The 24020-nt window shown below is 46.1% G+C and overlaps 2 protein-coding genes across 4 annotated transcripts in view; both read left to right on the top strand.

The window, feature by feature from the left end:
• The window catches only part of LOC135239876 (solute carrier family 23 member 2-like), a 23583-nt gene extending 20171 nt beyond the window's left edge, over positions 1 to 3412 (top strand). Inside the window, exons 12-16 of the mRNA XM_064308863.1 lie at positions 124 to 229; positions 1212 to 1479; positions 1792 to 1887; positions 2192 to 2446; positions 3231 to 3412. Coding sequence (XP_064164933.1) covers positions 124 to 229; positions 1212 to 1479; positions 1792 to 1887; positions 2192 to 2446; positions 3231 to 3412 — 907 coding nt within the window. The remainder of the gene's footprint in view (positions 1 to 123; positions 230 to 1211; positions 1480 to 1791; positions 1888 to 2191; positions 2447 to 3230) is intronic.
• LOC135238785 (ras association domain-containing protein 2-like) lies at positions 2449 to 24020 on the top strand. 3 transcript variants are annotated; one of them, XM_064306829.1, is made up of 10 exons: positions 2449 to 4152; positions 16118 to 16200; positions 16806 to 16881; positions 17461 to 17612; positions 18470 to 18564; positions 18918 to 19057; positions 19506 to 19659; positions 20825 to 20946; positions 21768 to 21865; positions 22329 to 24020. In XM_064306829.1, the coding sequence occupies exons 2-10, from the start codon at positions 16148 to 16150 to the stop codon at positions 22396 to 22398; spliced, it is 960 nt and encodes a 319-aa protein (XP_064162899.1). In that variant the 5' UTR covers positions 2449 to 4152; positions 16118 to 16147; the 3' UTR covers positions 22399 to 24020. The 3 variants fall into 3 exon arrangements, with proteins under 3 accessions (XP_064162899.1, XP_064162898.1, XP_064162900.1); XM_064306828.1 differs by lacking the exon at positions 2449 to 4152 and adding an exon at positions 9037 to 9254; XM_064306830.1 differs by lacking the exon at positions 2449 to 4152 and adding an exon at positions 15371 to 16007.

The raw sequence follows: 24020 nt of genomic DNA, 5'->3' as shown, positions 1-24020 counted from the left end.
AACTGTTATGTGAACAAATGCGTTAAATGCATTACAGCAGTGGTACAGCAAGTTTACACTGAAAAAGGTAACTCTTACCATCTCGCCCCACTCAAAACCCGCGCACCCCTCTCCATCTCCCAGGGGGATCTTCATAGAGGGCCTGTCCTGCGTGCTGGACGGCGTGTTTGGGACGGGGAACGGCTCCACATCCTCCAGCCCCAACATCGGGGTGCTGGGAATCACCAAGGTAACGCCTCACTTGTGTACATTATGAGTGACGATGTCGTCGATGACATCATCGGTGTCCATGACGCTGGGATCGCTAATGCTGCGATTACTGCGTTAGCATCGCCCCCTGCTTTCATTGCCCGGAGTGACTGATTTTATGACGGTGTTTTTATTAGCTTAGCGGATAAGGTCCATATAGAAAAGAGGCAGAAGAGCAAACAGCATCTCCCCACTGCCTTCAGGCCACAGTCAGAGTGGCCTAAACAGACTGAACAGTTTTGGAGTCCAGACTGAGGAGGATATTGATAATTTGTCCTTCTGTTTTGATGTGCTGCATTTATTGTTAAGTTTGGCACCGTAAAACAGTGAACAGGTGGGAATCCCCTGTCCATCACACAGACGCCGCTCACATTTCTCTGTGCGGTTCTTTGCCTATGTTACAGCCTGTCAGGCAGCCTTAAACTCACCAGCCTATACCGCTTTGAGTTTACTGTTCCTAGCAGGTTGCAGCCTACAGAGATTGTGATTGTGACCGTCGTGCAGCCTGACTTATTATAGCTCACATTTTAAATGTATATTATCCTGTTTATATCCCCTTTGCTGGGCTCGAACCCGCAACCTGAGCGATTTGACAGTCGAGTGCAAGCACGGCCGGGCAGTTGAATTCAAAACGCAGTGATCAAAAAAATGTTTGAGTAGGAGCGCTTCCTGGACTCAAATTGAGTTTGTTTGAGGTGCTCTTTGGATGGGATACGTATAGACATCAAAATCGAAGAAAACTCCGAGGCACTCTCTTTTTTAACAATTATAAAATGCCTTTTTTGTTGTGGCTCGGTCATATTAAACCTTAGACCTTCGAAACGTAGCGGCTTTGCCCCAAAGCGTAAAAGCGACCTCCCTCCGTTAGCGGTCGCGAGCCCGCACCCCCCCCCCCCCCCTGCGCGCGGTTGAGAGCTGGTCCCTCACGGCGCTGTTTCCCCCCCCCCGTGTGTCCTGCGCAGGTGGGCAGCAGGCGGGTGATCCAGTACGGGGCGGCGCTCATGCTGCTGCTGGGCCTGGTGGGGAAGTTCAGCGCCCTGTTCGCCTCGCTCCCGGACCCCGTCCTGGGGGCGCTCTTCTGCACCCTGTTCGGCATGATCACCGCCGTGGGCCTCTCCAACCTGCAGTTCATCGACCTCAACTCCTCCCGCAACCTCTTCGTCCTGGGCTTCTCCATCTTCTTCGGCCTCATGCTGCCCAGCTACCTGAGGCAGAACCCCCTGGTCACAGGTACGGGCGGAGCGAGCGAGAGAGAGAGAGAGAGAGACAGGGTTTGGGTCTGTCTCATTTCAGTTCAGTTCATTTCAGCCAGTTCAGGAAGGAAACTGAAATTCTGCTGATTAATTTAGGCAAATTGGCGTAATGTTCTATGACAAATCCATATCCCCCCTTCACCCACATTTCCTGCATTGATATATGATTGAGCACTGTCGTGCTAACAGCTAGCTTTCAGGGTTCTTTTGTTTATTTAATGTTTTTACCCTCCTTATGTAAACATTATTGCCCGGTTACTAATCTTTCTGTTCTCTCTCTCTCTCATAGGCATTGTCAGTATTGACCAAGTGCTGAATGTGCTCCTGACGACGGCCATGTTTGTTGGGGGCTCAGTGGCGTTCATTCTGGATAACACTATTCCAGGTGAGTGTGTCCTGGCTCTGGGCTTTAGCCTCTGCACACACACACACACACACACACACACACACACATGCACGGAAACACGTACACGCATGCAAATTTCACACAAACACGAAGGTTCAAGGACACACACACACATGGACACACACATATGCAAGCTCGCACACACCAGGCCCTCACTCTCTCTCTTCCCTGAAATCATGCATGTTTGTTACGGTAGCACTTTGCCAAAGTACATCATTTGTTAAAAGCAAAATTACAGGTCAATGGAATAGTAATATTAATCACCCCCCCCCCCCTCCTGCAGGCACTCCGGAGGAGCGTGGTATCAGGAAACTGAAGCTGGGCTCGGGCCCTGGGGGGGGGGAGCTCGAGAGCCTGCGCTCCTACGACCTGCCGTTCGGCATGGACTTCCTGCGCAGGCACCGCCTCTTCCAGTACCTCCCCATCAGCCCCACCTTCACGGGATACCGCTGGAGGGGAGCAAGGGGGGCGTGCCGCAGGGGGGTGGGGAGGGGCGGAGGGGGCGAGGGAGGGGGCGGGGCGTGCAGTGGGGACGAGAGTAGCGTATAGCTGGGAGGGATGGGGCAGGGGGCAGGGTAATGCCAAATCCACGAGACATTCCAGTTTTTTTCGGTTTTTGGTTTTCGGTGTTTTTGGTGACGTTTCCCCCTCCATCATCGTTGTTACTGTGGGGGCCACAGTTTAATGTGGGACAGTTCCATTTTGTGCCAGTAGAGGGCGCGGCTGCTTCATCCCAGTCACTCCCCAGGTCGTATATATATATCTTTCAGAGTATCACGGTTCTAGTTTAGGCTTTTTGTGCTTTTTTTTTATATTTTTGATTTTTTTTTAAAGGCACGCACCTCACCAACCCTCACACTACATTTCTCACAGCGAACCGTTAGCGCGGTCGAGCCCAAACTCACACGGCTCGAGGCGGACGGGCTCGAAGGAACGTTTGTTTTCAAAGACTCTGAAGGTCAAGTGAGAGTTGTTTCCGAAAACACGGAACCCAGGGGCACCCTTGGGAAGAGTTTTTTGGGGCACGTGCCGGGTGTTGATTTCCCAGTATCACGAGGGCCAGCTTGGGAGAGAACACTTTCCCTGGGGCTTGTTTTCAAGCACTTCCCGTCGCCAGGACACGTTAAAGGTTTAAATCCAATCTCCAAACGGCTATAAACGCTTACCTAGCTCAGAGCACAGCCCCCCGGCGGTAGCGCCTTCAAGAAACACCGGGAAACCTTTTTATTTTATTTATTTTTTATTGTTTAAAGTGCAGAACTGCCTGCACGTCCCCCCCGTCCCGAAGCTGTGCTGCGACTGCGTCCCGACTGTGGCTCCAGACCGAACGCAGGCCCAGCCCAGACCAAGCCCGCAGAGGTCCAGAGCAGGCACGGAGCTTAAAAAGTCTGCTTCTGGGAAAAGAGTGCGAGGGGTTCTGAAGACTGATTCTGAGAGCTCTCCGCTCACCGGAGAGAGGAAGCAAGCTGCCCCTGGATCGGGGTCTGGACCGCAGATGTTTTAGCAGAAGACAGACACGCGTGCGCACACGTGCGTGCGCACACACAGATGCACACACGCTCACACACACACACACACTCACACACTGAAACGTATCCTGAATGCATGCCAGTGGCAAGGATATGCTGATGCAAGTGGCTTCTGCAAATGCAATGCAGTGTTTTTGTCGTATTTGTTTCTGCGCTACTTTTTGCCACGGGTGGGTGCACAGAAACGTACCCCTTCAGCAGTGCATGCATCCTCTTACACCAGTGGTCTCCAACCCTGGTCCTGGAGAGCTAGGGTCTGCTGGTTTTTGTTTTCACCTTAAAATCAGCACCCAATTGAGACCCAAGACACCAGGTGAGTTGAGTTAACTGTGTAGTCAACTGCTCTTAATTGATTCATGAAGTGCAGAGTCACTATGAAAACCAGCAGACCCGGTAGCTCTCCGGGACCAGGGTTGGAGACCACTGCTCTACACACTCTCCTGAAAATGACACCTCCACAAGTGCCCTGTCGCTTGTTGGCCTGAGTGTACACACCCAAATCAAGCTTACACTCCGGGTCACCAGACCCTGAAGCAGAAGTGAGAGTTGATGCGATGTTCCTCAGCCACCAGGCTTTTGAGACTGCGTGTAAATTTTACACTGTTGCTTATTTGTAGTAAACGGGCATTATTCTACCTACGCAGCACCTCGTAAGATCTTACAGGGGTCTGTGTGCTCATTTGGGCCGTTTATGTTCTTTAAAACAGTGTTGAAGGTCAGACGATTCTACCTGCAATTGCATGTTTACGATTCTCATTGCGGTTAGTGTTACTTTTGTCGTTCTCGTCGTGTAGATTTATTTTTGTTTTTTCTTTCCTGGCTTCCGGGTAGAAGCGTTCGGTCTGGTAAATCCTTCAGCCTCGATGTTGCACATTATTTGGCCGCGTCTTCTTTGTTACAGTTTGTGTATTTCCTTAGAGATTTGTTGTTCTGAGAATGCAGTGCTGCCCGGGTTCATAGTATTTATTCTGGCTGACTGTGGTGACCAGCGGTTCAATGGCCGTGAGCTCATTAGAGGGTACTAGCCTTGCTTTTGATATCGTTTTTGTGGGAAAATCATTGCTGCATTGATCTTCGGAAAAGGATGTACAGTAGTTAATTCCGAGCTTCAACTTCCTAAATTCTGCTTTCTAAAGGGAAGTTGGTTGACATGCTGAATGCACATTTGTCCGCATTGGCTTGCCTTTGTATGCTCTTAGTAGGCATTGACTGAAAATGATCTGTGGAAATATTATCTAAATGATGGTTTTGATGTTGTACTGTTATCAAAAGTGCTTTCTCAAGTTTAGAGGGAGTGCGAGTCCCTGTAGTTCTATTGTTGCAGTAATGGGTGTCATCTAGCAGCCATTTTCACTGTCCATTCCCCAACCTTCAGTCCCCCTTCTAAGCCTCATTCTGACATCACAGGGTGGCCTTCTCCATTCTTAGACTGTTTGTGACATCACAGGGTGTAGGCTAATTCTCAATTCTAAGTATCATTGAGATGTCACAGGGCGACATTCTCAATTCTAAGCCTCGTTATGACATCACAGGGTGCCATACTCTAGTTTTATGATGTTGCAAATTACTTGTTCCTCCCAACAGTTCAACTACAGACAGAACTAGCTGGCGAGCTGGGTTTTGCTGTGTAAAATTAGCCCAATGGGAGTGTCGGTTTTCTAGAGCCCCTTGCCAAATGGAAAGGTTGAAAAGCCAGAACTTGTAGCCAGACTTTGCTTTGGTTTTATGGACCTGAACTTGCTGTCCTCTTTGGCATGACAAAATGAGTGTTGTGAGGATGTCCCCAAGAGCGTCAGTTTTTGCGAGTTAAATTAGTGCCAGTATTTCTGCTTTTTGTTGGTCGTTCCCACGCTAATCTGTTTATCCCCTGATACGCACATACGAGCAATATGGAATTAATCCATGAAAACAAAAACTGTAGTTGATGATTTCAGTGTAACCATCTTCAAAAAGGCTCACTGAGTTATTGCAGCTCACTGTGGAATAGAATAACTGGATATCAGCAAGGGTTTCATGAGATTTTACTCAGCGGCCTGCCAGGAATACTGGAAAGCATATTGTTATGGTTTTAGCTTTTGACTCAGTCAAGAATGATTGCTTTGAGATTCAGTTCAGTGGATGAACGAAAACTTGGCCTGGAGATGTTTGCCCCCACCCGCCCTGACCTCTGGCCTTTGATTGGCTGTGGAGGGCAGTGCAGCATAGAAGGCTGAAGTATTGCTGGGTTACTTTTATCCTCATATTTCAAAGTGTGCGTGTATGTGTGTGTGTTGTAGCTTGAACTATACAACCCCTTTGTTTAGTATTCGTCGCTACCTTTCTTGAAAGAAGCAGCAAAAGGTCAACGATGTAGTCTTGGGCTTTTTGCCCGTGAAGTGTGTTCTCCAGCCAAACTCCACTTTTGAAGTTTTGATGGTGACTTCCGTAGGCGTGGAAAACGTTATCGGAAACCATGACAATAGTTGTCATGTCAAGCTACACGTAACTTTGTGCCTTCCATTAGTTCTGTTACAGCTTCAAAGACAGTGTCGACCCTGACTGCCAATCAGTTTGAGTATTTGTGAGAGCGCAGTCATTGGTCGGTTCTTGAAGCATTTGTTTGTTGTTCTTTCTTCTTACTTACCTCAATCTTACCAGACAGCCTCTTGGTATGTTCTCACTGAGAGAAAGATGGAACAGTGACCTTCACAGCTTGGTTATTGATAAAACTGTTCAGTAGATGCTTTCTTCAGCACAGCACATCCCGCAGAATTGGATTATCTGATGGGTAGGAGTTGTTGATGTCTGAGAAATATTTTTTACTTTGGTAATTAGACTTGCCTGGTGGGGAAGGCAGTACATACACACCATTTTTTGGACAGGTGCACACAAGCACAAACACGCACATTCAGACAGACAGGCGGACAGACTGACACACACACACACTGATACAGAGGTTGACACAAAGTTAATTTTATCCAGCAACATATTGTGGACTCTAGTAACTGTGCTCAGTGTGTGGTGGGATCACTGTGATTGGACAGTGAGTCTTTCTGAGCCCCAGAATCTGTGGCTCCTTTGGACCAGTCATACTGTGATTGGCTAGCATATTGTAGCTCCGCCCCTTTTTTCAAGCATCATTCTCACATTAGTAGTAAAATTGCATCTGTTCTGTTTTACATTTCTTTTTAAACACTTGAGTATTAGCGTATTTATAATGCATACATAAATGGTGCTGTCTGTCCACTTATAGGCCTCTTCAATATAGTCGTCTCACTGATTTGTAATATGGAAAAGACTCCTGTAGTCTCTGATTGACTTGTGTGTGTTCCCTACACTTGCCTCGATTCGATTATAGCTCTGCCAATCATGAGTAAAGTGGTCATTAAGGCCAGAGATAAAGATATACTGGAATTCTGTGCCGTATTAGTGGATGTTGATGTAGTTTCTTCTGCTGTTCCGCTGTTGGAGTCTGTGAGGTGACTGATGCAACGATGAAGGGCGGGTGGTAGAGAAGAGTCTATATCGCGGGTTAGACGTAAAAATCCTTTCAGTTATTTGGAAGGGAGAGATGTATAAAATATGCGAGACATTTTCTTTCATTTTGCAAGAGTTTGATTACATTTTTTTAAATATATATATATATATATACCACATTTACACTTACACTCAAATGTTTGTATTGAAATAAAAATGCATTTGTGCTTTAAACTTGGGATCTTCAACTGTGGTCCTGGAAAGCCAAAGGGTCTGTTTTTATGATGATGTTTTTGGTTTTTTTTTACTTAAAATAAATCAGTGAAGACCCAAAAATCCAGGGGAGGTGTGTTAACTAACGAACTGCTTTAATTGATAAATTAAGAGCTGAGCAACAACGAACACCAGCAGACCCTGTGACTGTCCAGGACCGGGGTTGAGAGGCGCCATTTTAAATCAACGGTTTTTGTTACTTCTCTGTTTAAGAAAGAGAGAGTCTTGTCGGCTTATTTGTAAAAAATCTGTAGTTTGGTGGAAATTTTGATTATTTTGTTTGCTCGGTAGAATTTTTTTTTTTTTTTGTTCCACAGTATTTTTATATTATTGCTTTCTATTTCATATTGATAATTTGTAAAGAGAAAAGAATACTGAATACGACACTTTAAAAGAAGCCTAAATGCATAGAAGATGTATGTTACAGACATGTGCTGTAAACTCCTGGACCACACAATGCATTGTGTATACTAACTGTAGCAACAACTGTTTTATGCTGACAAATAATGAACGAATGAAAACCTATTTAATAAAAGATGCTACAGAATGAATGTAGTCTGTTGTATTGCTTGTATACCTGGTGGTGGTGGTGGTGGTGTACCTTTTAATTACCATTAAGAACGTGTTGCAGTTTGTTTTGGTCAGCACATTGCTGCTGCGCTGGAGCCCACAGGGCTGGAGATCTGTGTAAATCTGCATCTCTCGCGTATTACATTTTTTAAATGGAGACATTTTGCAGACACTCCTATCCAGATGGATTTACACAGTTTACATTCCTACATACAATCGGTTTTGCACACTTGGATATTCTACGCGGTAATTCTGTCCCCATTCCAAACAGCAATTCCCAAACCATTATACAGCACTGACACCCAATTACACAGATGATGTAGTAAACTGTAAAGAGTGGTCATTTTTAGGCTAAGCTCTGGGAGGGAGCAGTGTTACTGTGTGTATTCCTTGTCATGAATAATTAATAACTTGCTTTACTTAGCGACTCCCCTGTGGGGAAAGGAATTCAGGCTAACGTAGTCTCATCAAACCACACCAATCTCCCAAAAGAATGTCCCGATATCCATCTATTATCTTGCTTATCCTGAGCGGGGTTTGCAGGGCGTGCTGGAGCCTGTCCCAGCCTGGGGCAAGACGGGAATACACCCTGGACAGGCCACACACACACCATTCACACACACCAGAGTACGGGGGGAACATGCAAACCGCACACAGAAAGGCCCAGGCTGGATTCGAGCGCAGGACCTTCTTGCTGTACCCCCTGTGCTGCCCACCGTCAATATGTGCCACCCATGCTGCCCAACAATATTAGTTGGGCATGCAAGATAGTAAATTGGATACCTGGTTTTACCTTTCACTTTCTGTATGGGTCAGTAGAGTATTGAAAATAAAAACTCGAATTTAGTGTTATGTGTCGAATGTAAGGAGGTTGGGAAATGACACAAAAATAAAATGGAGAATGAGTTTTCTGGGTTTTAATTACCTGCTGTGTGGGTACGTAAAACTGCAGAAAATAACCAAGTAACAAGACGATAACGCCTGTTATCCTCCTTGCATTCTACATCGTAACGAGTTTCCAAAACATATATTTAATTCGGCTTTATATTCAGAAATCTATCAAGAATACAGATTCAGGTCGACATGCAGGCATATTAACGCCAATTTATGCATACTTAGGTACTGTGGTGGAGACACGCATTGATTGTTCCTACAACGTGATGTAGCAATATGTGTCAAATGAGCGCATTGTTTTCGCGGTTCCTTCCGTCACTTTATCGCCGTTGTAATTGGGCAGTTGTACAAACAAAGAGGCGTCAGGCGAGACTCCGATTGGCTAATAGCGCGTTGAGGAACCCAGCACAGCTGATAGCTGGGGGGCTCGCCTCTCCCCTTCCAATGCACAGATTTGATTCCGATGCATCGCGCACACCAAAGCCGAACGAAACGCCACCAGTCGCGCTGACGGCACCAGTGAAGTGACACACGCGTCAGGCACGCGCTTGCTGCTCGCACCCCCTCACCCCACCTATCGCGATTAAAACGATTTGTAGAAGGGGAAGGCGCACACAAATTCAAGTAAGTGTTATGCGTGGTGTTTACTACTCTGTAACTTACGTGGAAGAACGTTAGTGTTAGTGGCACGTTATTTTGCGACCAATTAAGGACGTATTGGTTGAGCGAAACATTATACGGGTACCTATTAACGATGGTCTCTGGTTTTAGTCTGGTCTGTGTAGTCAGTGTCTTCAAACCAGCTGCTACTGTATGTAGATTGTGCATAATTTGAACGCAGTTTTGATGACATCGTGCCTTAAATTATTACCCACCAGAGAGCAACGTTTTGATTAAACGCGTAAATAAAGGGGAAAGTTTTTCTGTGTAGTGTGTACGACAGTCAGCGTGATCCAGAGGGACGTAACGGGATTCGGATCTTAAAATTTCTCCAGTCATTTCAGGGTAAAACGTTGATCGTTCTGGGGCTACTTTCCCTCGCCTCGTGCGTCAAGACAGCAGTAACCTATCCTGGAAATCTCAGCCTGATATTGACCAAGAAGTTGACCGCTACTGCTTTGGATTTGCAGTTCTGTCTGTGTCTGGCTTACGTAACAGTGCAACCCAATATTTCCGTCGAAGGCGAGTGAACGGAAATACTCATTGATCTGAAACGGCCAAAATGCATTGACACATTTTTGTATTTTTAAGAACCTAGACCTTACAGATAGCCAATTTTGGCGAATATGTTAATGTCCAGGCTGTTGTATATTGTCGGCACATTGTTGACATTTGTGAATGAGCAGAACGTGAAATTGAACACTTAATGTAAGGAGAATACTGAGTCTTTGATGTTAATATAGCGTGATCCCTGCGTGCTTACGCAACAGTTTGGTATGCTGGTTGGGAACTGGCCTGCAGTTCAGGTCTCTTGGAGGAGCCGCGATTCTCCTTAATTTAATCTCATGCCTTTCCATAGATATCCACTCGATACATTTTTTGAGCAATGTGCTTTTCTGTGTGTTTTCTCTTTTTCTTTTTATTATATATGTATATATGTGTGTGTGTGTGTGTGTGTGTATGCAAGTGCATTTTGTATTGAGTGCATTTCATTTCCATGTATATGAAAATCCCAGACCCCCCCCCCCCCCAAACATGAATATTGTTCAATAGTGGCACTGTTTTTATATTCTGTGAGAAAGGCATTTTTGACCTGAATTGCTTTAACAAGCATACAGGCTGTGTGAGAAACGCCGCTGTGCAAAATCAATCTGGGAGAATGTGACCTGTGATGAAGCCAACCAGAGTTTTGGCAGTTATGTTGTTATCAGAATTGAATTGGTGTTTTTTTCCATTTTAGTTTTGTTTCAAGCCGTCTTTGGTCGTTTATGGTTGGGAACATGGCAACAGGTAAAAAAATGGTAACTGATGTGGGGATGAAATGTTAGGAAAAAAACTGAATGTTTAACAGCTCTACAGACCATTAGTGCGTGTAAAATTTCTGGTCGTCAATCGAAGGAGTAGAAAAAAAAACTTGATTGCTGGCACTGCATCCAATGGATCTGGTCCTCTGTCTGCAACTGTTATGGGGGTCACCATGGCAACAACAGCAACAGCCTGGTGAGTTAGGTTTAAAATGCGGGGGGAGGGAAGAGCGCGGTGCGAGGGGAGGGGTTGGGGGTGATTGGTGATCCGTCATGCCAAAGCTTTACTCAGCCCAAGGGAGTCTTTACTGCCCACCTTCAAAAAAAAATGTTTCTACTGGGGGGGGGGGAGGCACAGAGGAGGACACGTGGAGCAGCAAGGAGCTGCAAGGGATGAGAAGGGGGTGAGCGAGAGGAGAAGAAAGAGAGAGTTCAGGAAAGAGGCTATGGTTATTTTTCTTGGAGGGTTTGGTTGGTTTTGGAGAGGTCAGTGTTGTACACGGTAGGTTGCCCCTCTCTCAGTCAATGGTGGTGCTAGTACTGTTCACTTTGATGTCCATCTTATTGGTTATGTATAGTTATATATATGCCCTAGTTATATAGGCTACTTAAGCATTTCAGGCAAAGTAGCCTACCTTGTTCAAAGGGAACCTGCAACATCTGAGTTACAAGCCCAGTTCCCTAACCATTATATTACCCCACCAGCTCCACCATTTGGAACCCCCCCCCCCCCCCCCCCCCCATATTCTGCACTACTCTTAATGGCTTGTGTGTGTGTGTTCCTCATATTGTCAAAGCACCTAATATAAATGCAATTTTTTTTTTGCAAAGAATTGAAGAAGTATTAGTGCATGTAAATTAGCCCAGAGAGGCTTCTGCCAAGCTGACATCTTGTCATAATCATTCACACCTGGTAAAGAGACAGACATTTGAGAGAAATCAATGGAGGGGACTGTACAGTGTAGTGTACTGTACTGAGAATGAGGAGGGGGCCAAATTGAGAGAGAGAGGAAGATATGATCAGCATTCAGCTACAGGAAATGAATAGGTCAGATGGAAGGAGATAAAGAGGAAACTGTCCTTAAAATAAATTGAGTCTGCTTCAGTAAGAAAAATAACTGTAGTAAATAACTGTAGAAACGGATTCTATGTAAAAGGTTGTGTTAGTTGCTGCGGATTTAGAACATCTGCTCATTGCCGGTAATGTAATGTCAGAGAAAGAAACTGCGGATGAGAGTGGAAGAGGGGTGAAAGACAGAAGGCAGAAGGCAGAAGTTGGGGAGTACAGTTGGAGGGAGTGATAGAGAGAGCATGAGGGAGAGGAGGGTGAAAGGAGAGGGCAGAGGCCAGGTCCACAGGGAGGTAGAAGAATCCCATGGTGCTCTCTGATTGGGCGACATGCTGCAGCGATACCCCCGGTGAAAGCTCTTTCCTGTTTCTGGGGTGGGTTCCAGTAAACTCCTCCAGTGTCTCCTGTTTCAGATGGAAAACTGCAGAAAGCCTGCTGGTCAGATTTTTGTCAGACTTTAAACTTCCTCCTAGCAATTACTGGATGCACAAGTGAGAGAGTGAGTGAGAGAGAGAGAGCGCTAGTATTTTTACTTTGGCTATATTAGTAGTTTGTCTGTGTTCATAATTAATGTGTCTCCAGTGTATGAAAACCCCTACTGCCCAACTTTCTTTCTCTCTCTCTCTCTCTCTCTCTCTCTCTGTTTTGAACAGTCTGGCAGAATGTAGACTGTTTTTGAATGTAGTGTGTGCACTTTAATTCATATTTGGCTGCATTGTGTGTCTGGGTCTGTGCATGTGTTATCTGATTCAGAGTTTCAGAGCTGAGGTAATGTGTGTGTCGGTGAGTGTGTGTGTGTGTGTGTGTCTGTGTGTGTGTGTGTTATGCCATAACTCAGAGGTTCAGCTGAAGTTTGGTTTATCCACAGAGACTCACACGTACTAGCCGTGTCTAATCTCAGCCAGGGAGCCGAACCTATGCCAAGGTTAGAGTCTGCAGATAATACGGAGTCTCTGAAAATTCCCAGACATAGGGCCCAGAGCAAGCCCCGCCTCCACCATGCCCCAGCCAGTCACTGACCAATAGCATTCATAAACACCTGCAGTACTTCGTGCCTGCCAATGTAGAGCGATTTAGCACATGCTTTTGAAAAAATATGAAACCATGCATGGGAAATTTCATGTCACTCCACACTGCGACTGTGAACATGATTTTGGAAAAAAAACTTTGTGTTAACTAACTTTTTATTAAATTGTTAGCACCTTGAATATGAAAGTGTCTGTGTATGTATGCGTTATGAAGGCCATATGAAGCTAGCAGAACCACGCTGCATACCAGACTTTCTGAAACAGCAGTGTCATATATATACTTCCAGACCACGCTTAATGACCCCGAATCTGTGCTTTATCAGGGCCTGTTTCAAAGAAGTGAGGCTCAAACCCCTCATTATCCAAGCAGAGTTTGGGTCCGTTCCTTCGATCCAGGAAATTAATTTAAACTGAATTCATGCATTGAGAATTTCACATAGAACCTTTTGGGAAATTGGAAAAATTCCCCAAATCGTCTATGTGGAATTCTCAACTAACGGATTCACTTTAAATTCATTTCCTGGACTGAACTGGAATGGAGAAGTCCCTATTCCTGTGACCCACGGATGGCCTCCTGCATTATGGGGGACGGGAGACTGCGGGCGATAAAGGGTTAAACTGCAGCCTCGTGGAGCACGTGCCTGACGGGACCTGACACAGGTGCTGAAATATTCATAGAACGGAAGCGTGCGATGGTTTTGATGGAGGTTTAATATTTCATAGTGCCGTGGACAATGCGTTCTGAGTTCTGACTCTGTGTGAGGAGTGTGTTGAAATGTGACTGTTTACAGTACCTCTACGTTTTCACACTTTTGTGTTTTTGTGTGTCCATGTGGCTTTGTGTGTGTGAGTGTGTGTATGTATGTGTGTGTGTGTGTGTGTGTGTGCCTCTGTGTTTGCACATGCTGGTGTTTATGCCTCTGTGTGTTATAGGTACAGTTGTGTGTGTATTCACATACCTGTATGTACATATATTGTGTGTGTCAGTGCCTCTGTGTGCATTTAAGCCGGTGTGCGTATGGGGGGCCTGCAGTGTTTATGTTTGTAAGAGTCTGCGAGGGGGAAGTCTGTGTGATGATGAGAGAATAGCCTTCACTTCCCGTGTGAGCCCAGCCAAAAAGGAAGAGCCTCACTGGGAGGGGGAGGGGAGGATCCCCCAGAAGGACCTTTCTCTTCCCCTCTCTCTCATCTCTTCCATTCCCTCCCCCTCTCTCTATACTATCGAAAAGGGAGTGAGTTGACAGAAACGGTTGCTGTGTTCTGATTTAACTGATTTTTTGACCCTTTGACCTTTTTTTAACCCATGACATCACACTCCGATTTAACTTGACCTTTGGTGAGCTTATGAACGTAGGTGTGGCTGTCTTAGCATTTCTCACCAGCATCCTGTGTCTTTCAACAGGATGTGATGTCGTTGGTAGGGGGGTGGAGATTCCTGTTGTAGAGGAGCAGTTCTGAAAAGAGACCAATCAAAGCACAGCTGAAATAAGCACGGCAGTGGCACTTCACCATAACATGTCTGTGGCTCGTGGAGTGTGGTGGATACATGGATCTGTCTTAGTTGTAGCCTTTCACACTGGCGGCTTATAACCTGTGGCAGGATGTGATGTAATTGGTAAGTGACAGTATTTCCTGTTGCAGAGGATCAGTATTGTAAAGAGACATAGTCAAATTAGCAGATTTTTTTTTTGTTGCCATTTTTCCCCCATTTTTTCCCCAATTTAGTCATTATACCAATTCCCCGTGTGAACCAGCCACAGTCCTGGTCAATGCGCTATCCTCTGTCCGTCTGGGGAAGTTGTAGACTACCACATGCCTCCTCCATGCTGGTTGGATACTTTGAGTCACCAACCGCTTCTTTTCACCTGACAGCGAGGAGTTTCACTGGGAGAGCGTAACGCGTGTGGAGGTTCACGCTATCTCCCCCAGATCCCCTTCCCGCTTAACAGGCGCCCCAACCAACCAGTAGGAGTCGCTAATGCAACGATCGGGACCCATACCCTCACCGGCTTCCCTCCCACGAACACTGCCAACTGTGTTCGTAGGAACGTCTGACCAAGCAGTACGGAAGTACCGCTGCCAGGGATTGAACCCTGGTCTCTGCGGTGGTAGACGAGTGCTTATACCTCTACACTACCCAGACGGCCCCAAACTTGCTGAACTGAACGGTAGCTGAGCGTGGCGTACAGGCAGCAGTCCAGCGGAGCTCCAGAGGTACTGCAGGATGCGTGTCCAGCAGGACCGCAGCCTCAGGCACGCAGTCGTTCGTCCGCTCTCCCCCGACGCTGCAGCCGCGCGGTTAGGGTTAGCGGGTTAGCGGGTTAACATCGTGCCGGTGTGCTGCGCAAACCTGGATCAATCAACTGCGCTCAGAATGATGTAACCAGTATGATTCCCGCACAATACTGAGGTCTGTTTTCACCAATATTCAGAACACTCTTCAATCACGCAATTGTGTGTGGTGGTTAGTAACACGTTTCAGTTGAAAATCTCAAGGGTCTGCGATAGCGTGTTCTCATTGTGCCAGCATTTAAAGAGTTAAATGTATTTGAAATATGAATTTGTATCCGGGGCTGGTGGTGTGGAGGGCAGGGGGGTGTCTGGAACCCAAGGGTTTGTGCTGAGGGAGGCAGAAGGGTGGGGGTTGGTTGGGGTGAGGGGGGGGGGGGGTCCTGCTGTTGTACCCTTGAGTAAGGTCCTTAATCTGCATTGCTTCAGTGAACATCCGTATATGCATATCATCCCCTTATAAAGATACAAGCTGTGCATCATCTCCCTGAAATAACTGGATGCGGTGTCCTGATAAGGGAAAGAACAGAGTGATGTGGGGCCAGTGTGTTTGTGAGAGAGAGAGGTTTGTGAATGCGTGGAACAGCTAGCCGGTTCTATCAGGGAAAGCAGAGCAGAGGCTATTGTTCCAGACCAGGCTCGGCACAGTGGTTTGATGCGCTCCAGACTGTGGCCAGTATTGAGTCAAGATGGGATAAATGGCCTGTTCCCTGCTCTAAACTTTCTGTTTTTTTATTGTGTGTGCAGAGTTATGGAAGTGTGTGTGTGTGTGTGTGTGCGCGCGCGCGTGTACATGCATGCTTGTGTGTTAGTTTATTTTTGCATTACTTACTGTGTTATTAACAGGCTTTCTGAGTTGGTGCAGTCATTTTGTGCACTCGTAACTGTGGTCATGTGAGATGTCTGCTCTGTGTGTGTGTGAGTGTTTGTGAGAGTGTTTGTGCGGTGTGTGGATCAATGTGTGTTTGTCCATGTTGGGTTTGTCTATCCCAGGAGTCACGGGGCATCATAAGACCCCATTTCTGCGGTAAGTGCTGCACCTCCCCGCTCTCTGAGCCTGCCTTTGTCTTTGAGCTCCGCCCGCTCTGCTATTGGTTAATCAGCCCGGGCTTTGTTCCCGCCCCTCCTCTCCCGCAGCCCCGCCCATGCTGCTTCCGCTGAGCGAGGATGGCTGACGGACAGGACTCCGTTCAGATCGGGGAGGACAGATTCGTCAGCAAGTAAGACACCAACCCGGCGACCAACCTGGCAACCAACCTGGCTACCCACCTGGGCACCAAACTGGCAACCCTCCCCACCACCTGCCGGACCGTGACAGTTACCAGGCTTCTGGCCCATGACTCCTCCTTATCTCATTTTATGTGGGAATAAATATTCTGCAACCCTGACCCCTCCTTTAAAATAAAGCCTAATATACATTCAGATGTTATTAAAATGTCTTTAATGTGTAAAAAATAGCCTCACACGCCCACCCGCAAGTACAGTGCACGCAGCAGCTGCAATGTTTTAAAATGGCCGCTGATGGACGGTGTATATACGGTAAGTTAATTTACCGACCCTTACCGTCCGTCACCTCCCACCAGAAGTCCATCCTGCCACAGGTCGTTGGACGAGCTGACCAGAGGAGCCTCGTCTGCTGCTGTCGCGCTCAGTATTAGTGCTTAAGCACTTGTCCGAAGCGCCAAGCGAGGCCTGTTGCTAAAGGCGTTTGGGGCTTTTCAGTGTGGTTTTGGAGCCAGTACTGTGGGTTCTGTGGGGCCGGCTCACTTCTGCAGGCTAGGTCCTGTCAGGACTGATGAGGCGGTGGTTGCGCTGTCTGTTGCAGGAGCGTTCTGCTGTCACACCTGAAAACCTACAACCTGTACTATGAGGGACAGGCGCTCCAGCTCCGACACAGGGAGGTGAGACCCATGCTTCTCTTCGTACAGTGTTCCCTCGCTTTCTTTATTGCATGGTGTATTCTCTCTCTTCCTCCCTCCCTCATTCCCTCTCTTTCTCTCTCTCATGCTTTCTCCCACTCTCTCTTTCTCATATTCACTTTTTTTTTTCCAAATTCAAATCGGCACGACGTAAGAGATCTTGTATATACCAAAGCACAGATACATGTACAGACATGACACACAGCCATTAAGTAGAAAAACAAAATGGAGGATAAATGAACAAGTGATTCAATAAAATCTGTCACATTTTCTCTGTCTCTCTCACTCTCTTTATTTGTAAGACTAAAAGTAGCAGTAATTATAATGTTATTGATAAAATTAAGTTCTAAAAATAACTTTGTATATGCTAAATTATGCTATTTATTAACAATATTTACCCCATTAACCTTACAAACTGAAACTAGTGAGGATAAAATGATTTGACCATGGAACCTTAAAATGGCGGAACTGATTTATTCCTATTTTGGTGTGGTGCATGACTGTGGTCGTGCAGCAGTCTTGTGTGCAGTGTTGTGTTGTGTCTCGCCCCGGCCCACGCAGGAGGAGGACGAGCTGATCGTGGAGGGGCTGCTCAACATCTCCTGGGGCCTGCGACGACCAATCAGGCTTCAGATGCAGGACGACAAGGAGCGAATCAGACCGCCTCCCGCCTCCACATCCTGGCACTCGGGCTGCAATCTGGAGGCTCAGAGGTCAGAGGTCAAGGTTCAAATGGGGAAGTTGGCTTGTAATCGGTACACAGGAAGTGCTGAGACGGGGTTGAACCGCGGGCAAAAGGCAAGCTGTGCATAAACAGCAGCACTGTGCAAAGAACCCACAGAACTCCTGGCCTCCTCTGTTCCCTTTGCTCAATATGTACCAGTGTGTGCATAAAAGCTGTATTTATGGATCTGTTTGTGCAGGTATCAGGTGGGTCCAGAAAAATTCTGAGTGAGTAAAATAAATCAAGATTGACATTACATTAATGAAGTGCCTGAATGACTTTACTGTTTACAGGGTAAATAGAGATGGTAGAGTATAAACAGACAAAGATAAAGTATGTTGAAGGCAGTATGCTGAAACTGATGAATCTCGTTGTTTTATCTTTTATAGTAAACAGGACAAGTGTGAGGTGTGAATATCTGTGTATTCATGTTACCTTCGGCAGCTTTCAATCCCACCACCCCTCTTTCTCTTCCGTCTTTCACTTGTTCTGTTCAGTTCAATTTAATGGTGCTTTATTAGCAGAGCAAAAGTGTTACAAAGCAGTCATATACAAATATGAAATGGTTCATATATTCCTACTATTATGCGACTTATAAACAGGCATAGGCAAACAAAGCTGTTCTACTTTCAAGGGAAAATTGATAACCATCAGGACCCCCTCTCAGTTCCAGTTCAATAAGCTTTTTTTTTGGAATGAAATACAGAAATGCACAAAGTGTATCATGCTATGAGTATGCTGTATACAACAGTATTTATTTAACTAATGATCGTGAGACATAATCATTAGCTATTATGATGGTGAGGATCACAATGAGCTTAAATAAATCTCTCTCCCCATCCACAGTAAAGAGGGTTCCCAGCAAGCCCCGCCTTCTGTCGAGGTGACAGAGCCAGAGGGCCAATCGAACAACAGCGCTGTGAAGAAGGAAGCAGAGACAGGTCAGAGTAAGGGCGTTTTCGTTGCGCTCAGAGGCAGGTGCAGATCAGTTGGCTGGCAAGTTGTTTTTTGGGCTGTACTTGAGAAGCAGCTTTTTATACCCCGTGTATCCATCTCTGTTGCCGACCATCTCATATTATTTGGGATGTCCCATATTTCAACCATAAATGCTATGTTCCAAACGGGATATTTAGGGAGTTTTTACACATTTGTTCAACCTGGAACACTGTTAGTATTCTGTTGCAGTGTTGCAGTCATCTTATTGATTCCGCCTGTGAAGAACGCACTCACGCACACACTGACTGACTGACTGACTGACTGACTGTCTGTCTGCTCCTTTGTCTGTCTGGGGAAGGAGAGGAAGAGTCCCCACAGCTCCTGAGGACTAAAAGTGACGCGGGGGTGTGGAGGCGGGGCCCCCGGCGATCGCCTAGCGACCAGCGGCGAATCAGACGCCATCGATTCTCCATCAACGGCCACTACTACAACCACAAGGTAACAGCACAGGATGCGCATGTGTGTGTGTGTGAATGCACTGCACTATTCAGCTTGGAACAGCAGGATGCACCCTGAGGTTTACAGCAGTGCACATTTCACTGTGATAACTGCAGAGGTCTGGTCCCTCTCTGTCTCTCCCCCTCTCATTTTCTCCCTAGAATCATTCATTTTTTATTGTAGCACAAAGCAAGTAATTTTTTTAAATCAAAATCATAAGACGATGAATAGTATCATGAAACTCTCTCTCCCTCTCTCTCCCCCTCTCCCTCTCTCTCTCCCTCTCTCCCTCTCTCTCTCTCTCTCCTCCTCTCTCTCCCTCTCTCTCTCTCTCTCTCCCCTCTCTCTCCCTCTCTCTCTCTCCTCTCCCTCTCTCTCCCTCTCTCTCTCTCCCTCTCTCTGGCACTCCCTCGCTCTCTCTCTCTCCCTCTCTCCCTCTCTCTCTCAGACAGCAGTGTTCACCCCTGCGTACGGCACTCTGACGAACGTCCGTATCAACAGCTGTATGACGACCCCTCAGGTCCTGCGCGTGCTGCTCAGCAAATTTAAGATCGAGAACAGCCCGGACGACTTCGCCTTGTACCTCGTGCACACCAGTGGCGGTCAGTGCCTGCTGCCCGCATCTGCGCGCAGCGTGTGAGTGTGTGCACGTGTGTGTGTGTGTGTGTGTGTGTGTGTGTGCGTTTTTACACTGCAGTTTGTAACACTGCATGTATGTGTGTGTTTATGTCTGTGTATGTGTGTATTACTGTGTGTTTGTTTGTGTGTATTTGTTTATAGCGGCTTGTAATACTGTATGTACGTGTGTGTTAGCAGTATGTGTGTGTATGTGTGTGTGTATGTATGTGTGTGTTTAGCAGTGTATAACAGCGTGATTGTGTGTGTTTGTTTATAGCGGCTTGTAATTCTGTGTGTGTGTGTGTATGTATGTGTGTGTTTAGCAGTGTGTAACTGAGCGTGATTGTGTGTGTGTTAGCAGTATGTGTGTGTATGTACGTGTGTGTGTATGTGTGTGTTTAGCAGTGTGTAACTGAGCGTGATTGTGTGTGTGTTAGCAGTATGTGTGTGTACGTGTGTGTGTGTGTGTGTGTGTGTGTATGCGTGTGTTGAGCAGTTTATAACAGCATGATTGTGTGTGTGTTTAGCAGTGTGTAACTGAGGGTGATTGTGTGTGTGTTAGCAGTATGTGTGTGTACGTGTGTGTGTGTGTATGCGTGTGTTTATCAGTGTGTAACTGAGCATGGTTGTGTGTGTGTTAGCAGTATGTGTGTGTATGTACGTGTGTGTGTGTGTATGTGTGCGTGTATATATGCATGTGTTTAGCAGTGTATAACAGCGTGATTGTGTGTGTGTATGTGTGTGTACGTGTGTGTGTGTATGCGTGTGTTGAGCAGTGTATAACAGCATGATTGTGTGTGTGTTTAGCAGTGTGTAACTGAGCGTGATTGTGTGTGTGTTTAGCAGTGTGTAACTGAGCGTGATTGTGTGTGTGTTTAGCAGTATGTGTGTGTACGTGTGTGTGTGTGTATGCGTGTGTTTAGCAGTGTGTAACTGAGCGTGATTGTGTGTGTGTGTGTGTGTATGTGTGTGTTTAGCAGTGTGTAACTGAGCGTGGTTGTGTGTGTGTTAGCAGTATGTGTGTGTACGTGTGTGTGTGTGTATGCGTGTGTTTAGCAGTGTGTAATTGAGCGTGATTGTGTGTGTATGCGTGTGTTTAGCAGTGTGTAATTGAGCGTGACTGTGTGTGTGTGTGTGTGTTTCTCCCAGAGCGAGCGAAGCTGAAACGCAGCGATCATCCCCTGGCGATCCGTGTGCTCCAGGGCCCGTGCGAGCAGGTCTGCAAGGTCTTCCTCATGGAGGAGGACTTGGGAGAGGAGGTCACCTACGACGTAAGACTCTTTTACCCACTTTAACCCCGAGACCATGTGACCTGGGACCATGTGACCTGAGACCGTGTGACCTGGGGCCATGTGACCTCATTTCCATTTGACCCTTTCGATCCCCAGATATTCAATCCCCTACCTGTCTTCCAGCCCGTCTGCTTCGTATTTACAGGAAGTTCCAGCTGGTAGTAGGAGTTTCCTGTGCTAACAGTACAGGATGTCCACTGCTGCAGTATTGTCACAAATTCAAATTAGAATGTTAAGAATTCAGAGCTGGGTTTCTAGTGGGTCTATAGCAGGGTCTGTCCTGCACTGAACTGCCTTAGATGGGCCGCCTTGGTGTTTATTCAAGCACGCTGTAGGCGAAATTACACAAAAAAAACAAACACCTGTAAAACAAAATGAGACATGGTTTGTGCAGTTTGAACTGCGAAGTAAAATTATGAAAAACCTTTTATGTAGTCACAAGATACCAAGTAATACCAAGTCACAAGATAAGTAACACCAGTGAAAAAGGATGGTGCAAGCATTACTGAGTGAATATATAAAAGTCATTTAAATACAACGAGGGGGCATTTGTGTGGATTCCTTTAGTTAAAGGGTTAATATTGTGCTCTAAGTTTGGACTGACAAAAACCCTGTGTAGAGTCTGAGATGTGATTCTTGGACCATGTGACCCAGTGACCCTGAGATCATGTAATCATGAAACCTTTCTCCGCACTTCCTCAGAACACATGGGTGATCTGGTTCAATGTCTCTGTCTGTTTTGCTTGTTCTCGATCTCAGAGTGACTCCTTAAGTATGGTAACGCTTTGCTTCGCCTACAGGTGGCGCAGTACATCAAGTTTGAGATGCCGGTGTTGCGGAGTTTCATCACCAAACTGAAGGAGGAGGAGGACAGGGAGGTACAGAAGCTCAGAAAACGGTAATTCCCTCTCTACCGATAACGAAATCCCGACCAAGCACTCACAATATTCACTGTGGAACAGGGAAAATTACCTTACATTTGAAAGTGCAGGAAAATGTTTTATCTTTAGGAGCAGAACCATGATACTATACTTGAGATTATACTTGTGCTCAAAAAGATTTTTAAAAACTCATTTTATTGAATTTTCAAATGCATATGGAACCTTTTTTACAACTATACAGGGCTCCTACCAGTTTTTAGGCATAGTTGAAGACTGGCATAGTGCGTTTGACGTCACCTCAGGGTTGCAGAACCATGTTCTGTCCACCAGGGGGAGACATACATTAAACAAAATTAATTCTGCAGCAGTAAAACTAGATCCTACAAATGTTCTAAGCTCTCTCTCTCTCTCTCTCTCTCTCTCTCTCTCTCTCTCTTCTTTACCTCTCTCTTGTCTCTCTTCCACTCTTGTTTTTTTCAGGTACAAATTATTTCGCTGTATCATTGAGAAGCAGTTGCAATCTCTGACCGAGCGGTCCACCTATGTGTGACCCCGCCATACTGCAGGAACCCCAAGAAAACTCTGCCTTAACTGGGTTTCTCACCCTCCTTCCATCCTTCCACCTGGTTCCTCTTACCTTCTATCCCTTCTTCATACAGTCTCTCCTTCTCCTTTTTTTCGCTCTGTTTTAAACTCACCTGGTACAGGTGAGAAGCAGTGGCAGTACTGGTGCAGAGCAATAATGCCCGTTATGACACCAATGTCAGAAAAGAAAGACGTTTCCTATAGCACTTTTTTCCCATGGGACTTTGCAAATATATATACGGTGACTAACCCAGCCAATCAGACTGTCCTCCTGCAGGAGGGCAAAAGCACATTCCCCTGAGCTGATTCTGCCTAGCTCAAACTGCCTCTCTGTCAGGTCAGGGCAGGATTAGGTCCACTCGCGTCACCACTGAGCTGCTTCTACGTATTTCCGCTACGGAACAGGCTCTCTCAATGTTTACACTTTGGAAGAGGCTTTTCAGAGGTGTTACGCTGTAAAGCAGGCTCACTTAACTGCCGCACTGCTGGAACAGGCTTTTCTGAGCACTTACACTGAGGACAGGCCTGCTGACCTCAGCCGCGGCTTGGCTCGCTTTCCAGTAACCTCTCAGCTCTGTGGTCCTCGCTGGCCAAGGGGGACAGGTGTGCTGTCCATCTAGGACTGTCCTGTGACGGACAGGACATGGTGCCCAATCAGGAGGTTCTCGTTCCGCACTCAGTTTGGACACCCCCCTGACCCCAGGCTCTTCCAGCGAATGCAGGCCGGACCAATTCTTCCCATTCCAAAGCACATGACCCTCCACTCCATCTCTGAACCCCAAGCCTGGCCTTTTTATTCCATACAGAATATGAGCAATCCATTATTCATGTTTCTGTATGAGGTTTTTTCCCAAATATGTTTTTGGGGGTGGGGGGTTCGTTTTCTGACAGAATCCAGCCAAGCACATTACCTTATGATGGCACAAAATAAAAACACTGCTATTGCAAAGATGGCTCCACAAAGATGATTATAGAGACAGTTGGATTTAGTGCAATGTTTAAAGCAGGGATCTTTCACCCTGATTCTGGGTCTGTTGGTGTACTTTAGCAATTAAAGAGGCCTCGTGGGTCTAAATTGGGTGCTGATTTTTTTAGGCAAAAACAAACGCAGGAAACCCCACAACTCTCCAGGATCAGCATTGAGGACCCCTGTTTTTAAAGATTACGTTTGTGTGTGTGTGTGTGTGTGTGTGTACTGTATGTGTGCACACACTCCCGCCCACACGTATGTTTATTTTGATTGCAGAAACTGATCAAGTTCAGTTGAAAAGCATTTTGTGGATATTGTGTAACCAGCTATACAAAGAGATCTGTGGAGCTGATGGCCAAAATAATAGATGTTCTATTGTGTTTGCGCATGTTTGCGTCTTCTTGTGTTGTTCGTGTAGTTTATTACGGACTGTTATTTCTGTTTATTTTTATTTTGTATCTCATGAATATTTGTGTACGTTGGTGTGTTTTTTAATACCGAGAAGACCTTTTATTTCTTCCATGTTAAGGACAATGCCTTAAATATGAATGCTTTTGATCTGTCGGATGATACGTTGATTATTTAAAATGTAATAAATATGTGTGCCTGGCAGAGTC

The sequence above is a fragment of the Anguilla rostrata genome, chromosome 14 (genome assembly GCF_018555375.3).
Source record: "Anguilla rostrata isolate EN2019 chromosome 14, ASM1855537v3, whole genome shotgun sequence".
In the NCBI taxonomy this organism is placed as follows: Eukaryota; Metazoa; Chordata; class Actinopteri; order Anguilliformes; family Anguillidae; genus Anguilla; species Anguilla rostrata.
The sequence above is the reverse complement of the archived record's forward strand: the minus strand, read 5'-3'. Positions and strand labels throughout refer to the sequence as shown.

Bases quoted from the DNA above. Each gene is read 5' to 3' on its own strand.
- LOC135238785 (XM_064306829.1), top strand. From the start codon at position 16,148: ATGGCTGACGGACAGGACTCCGTTCAGATCGGGGAGGACAGATTCGTC. The intron at 17,613-18,469 runs GTCAGAGGTCAA...CCCCATCCACAG, and splicing joins TGCAATCTGGAGGCTCAGAG to TAAAGAGGGTTCCCAGCAAG. The intron at 18,565-18,917 runs GTCAGAGTAAGG...TGTCTGGGGAAG, and splicing joins GAAGAAGGAAGCAGAGACAG to GAGAGGAAGAGTCCCCACAG.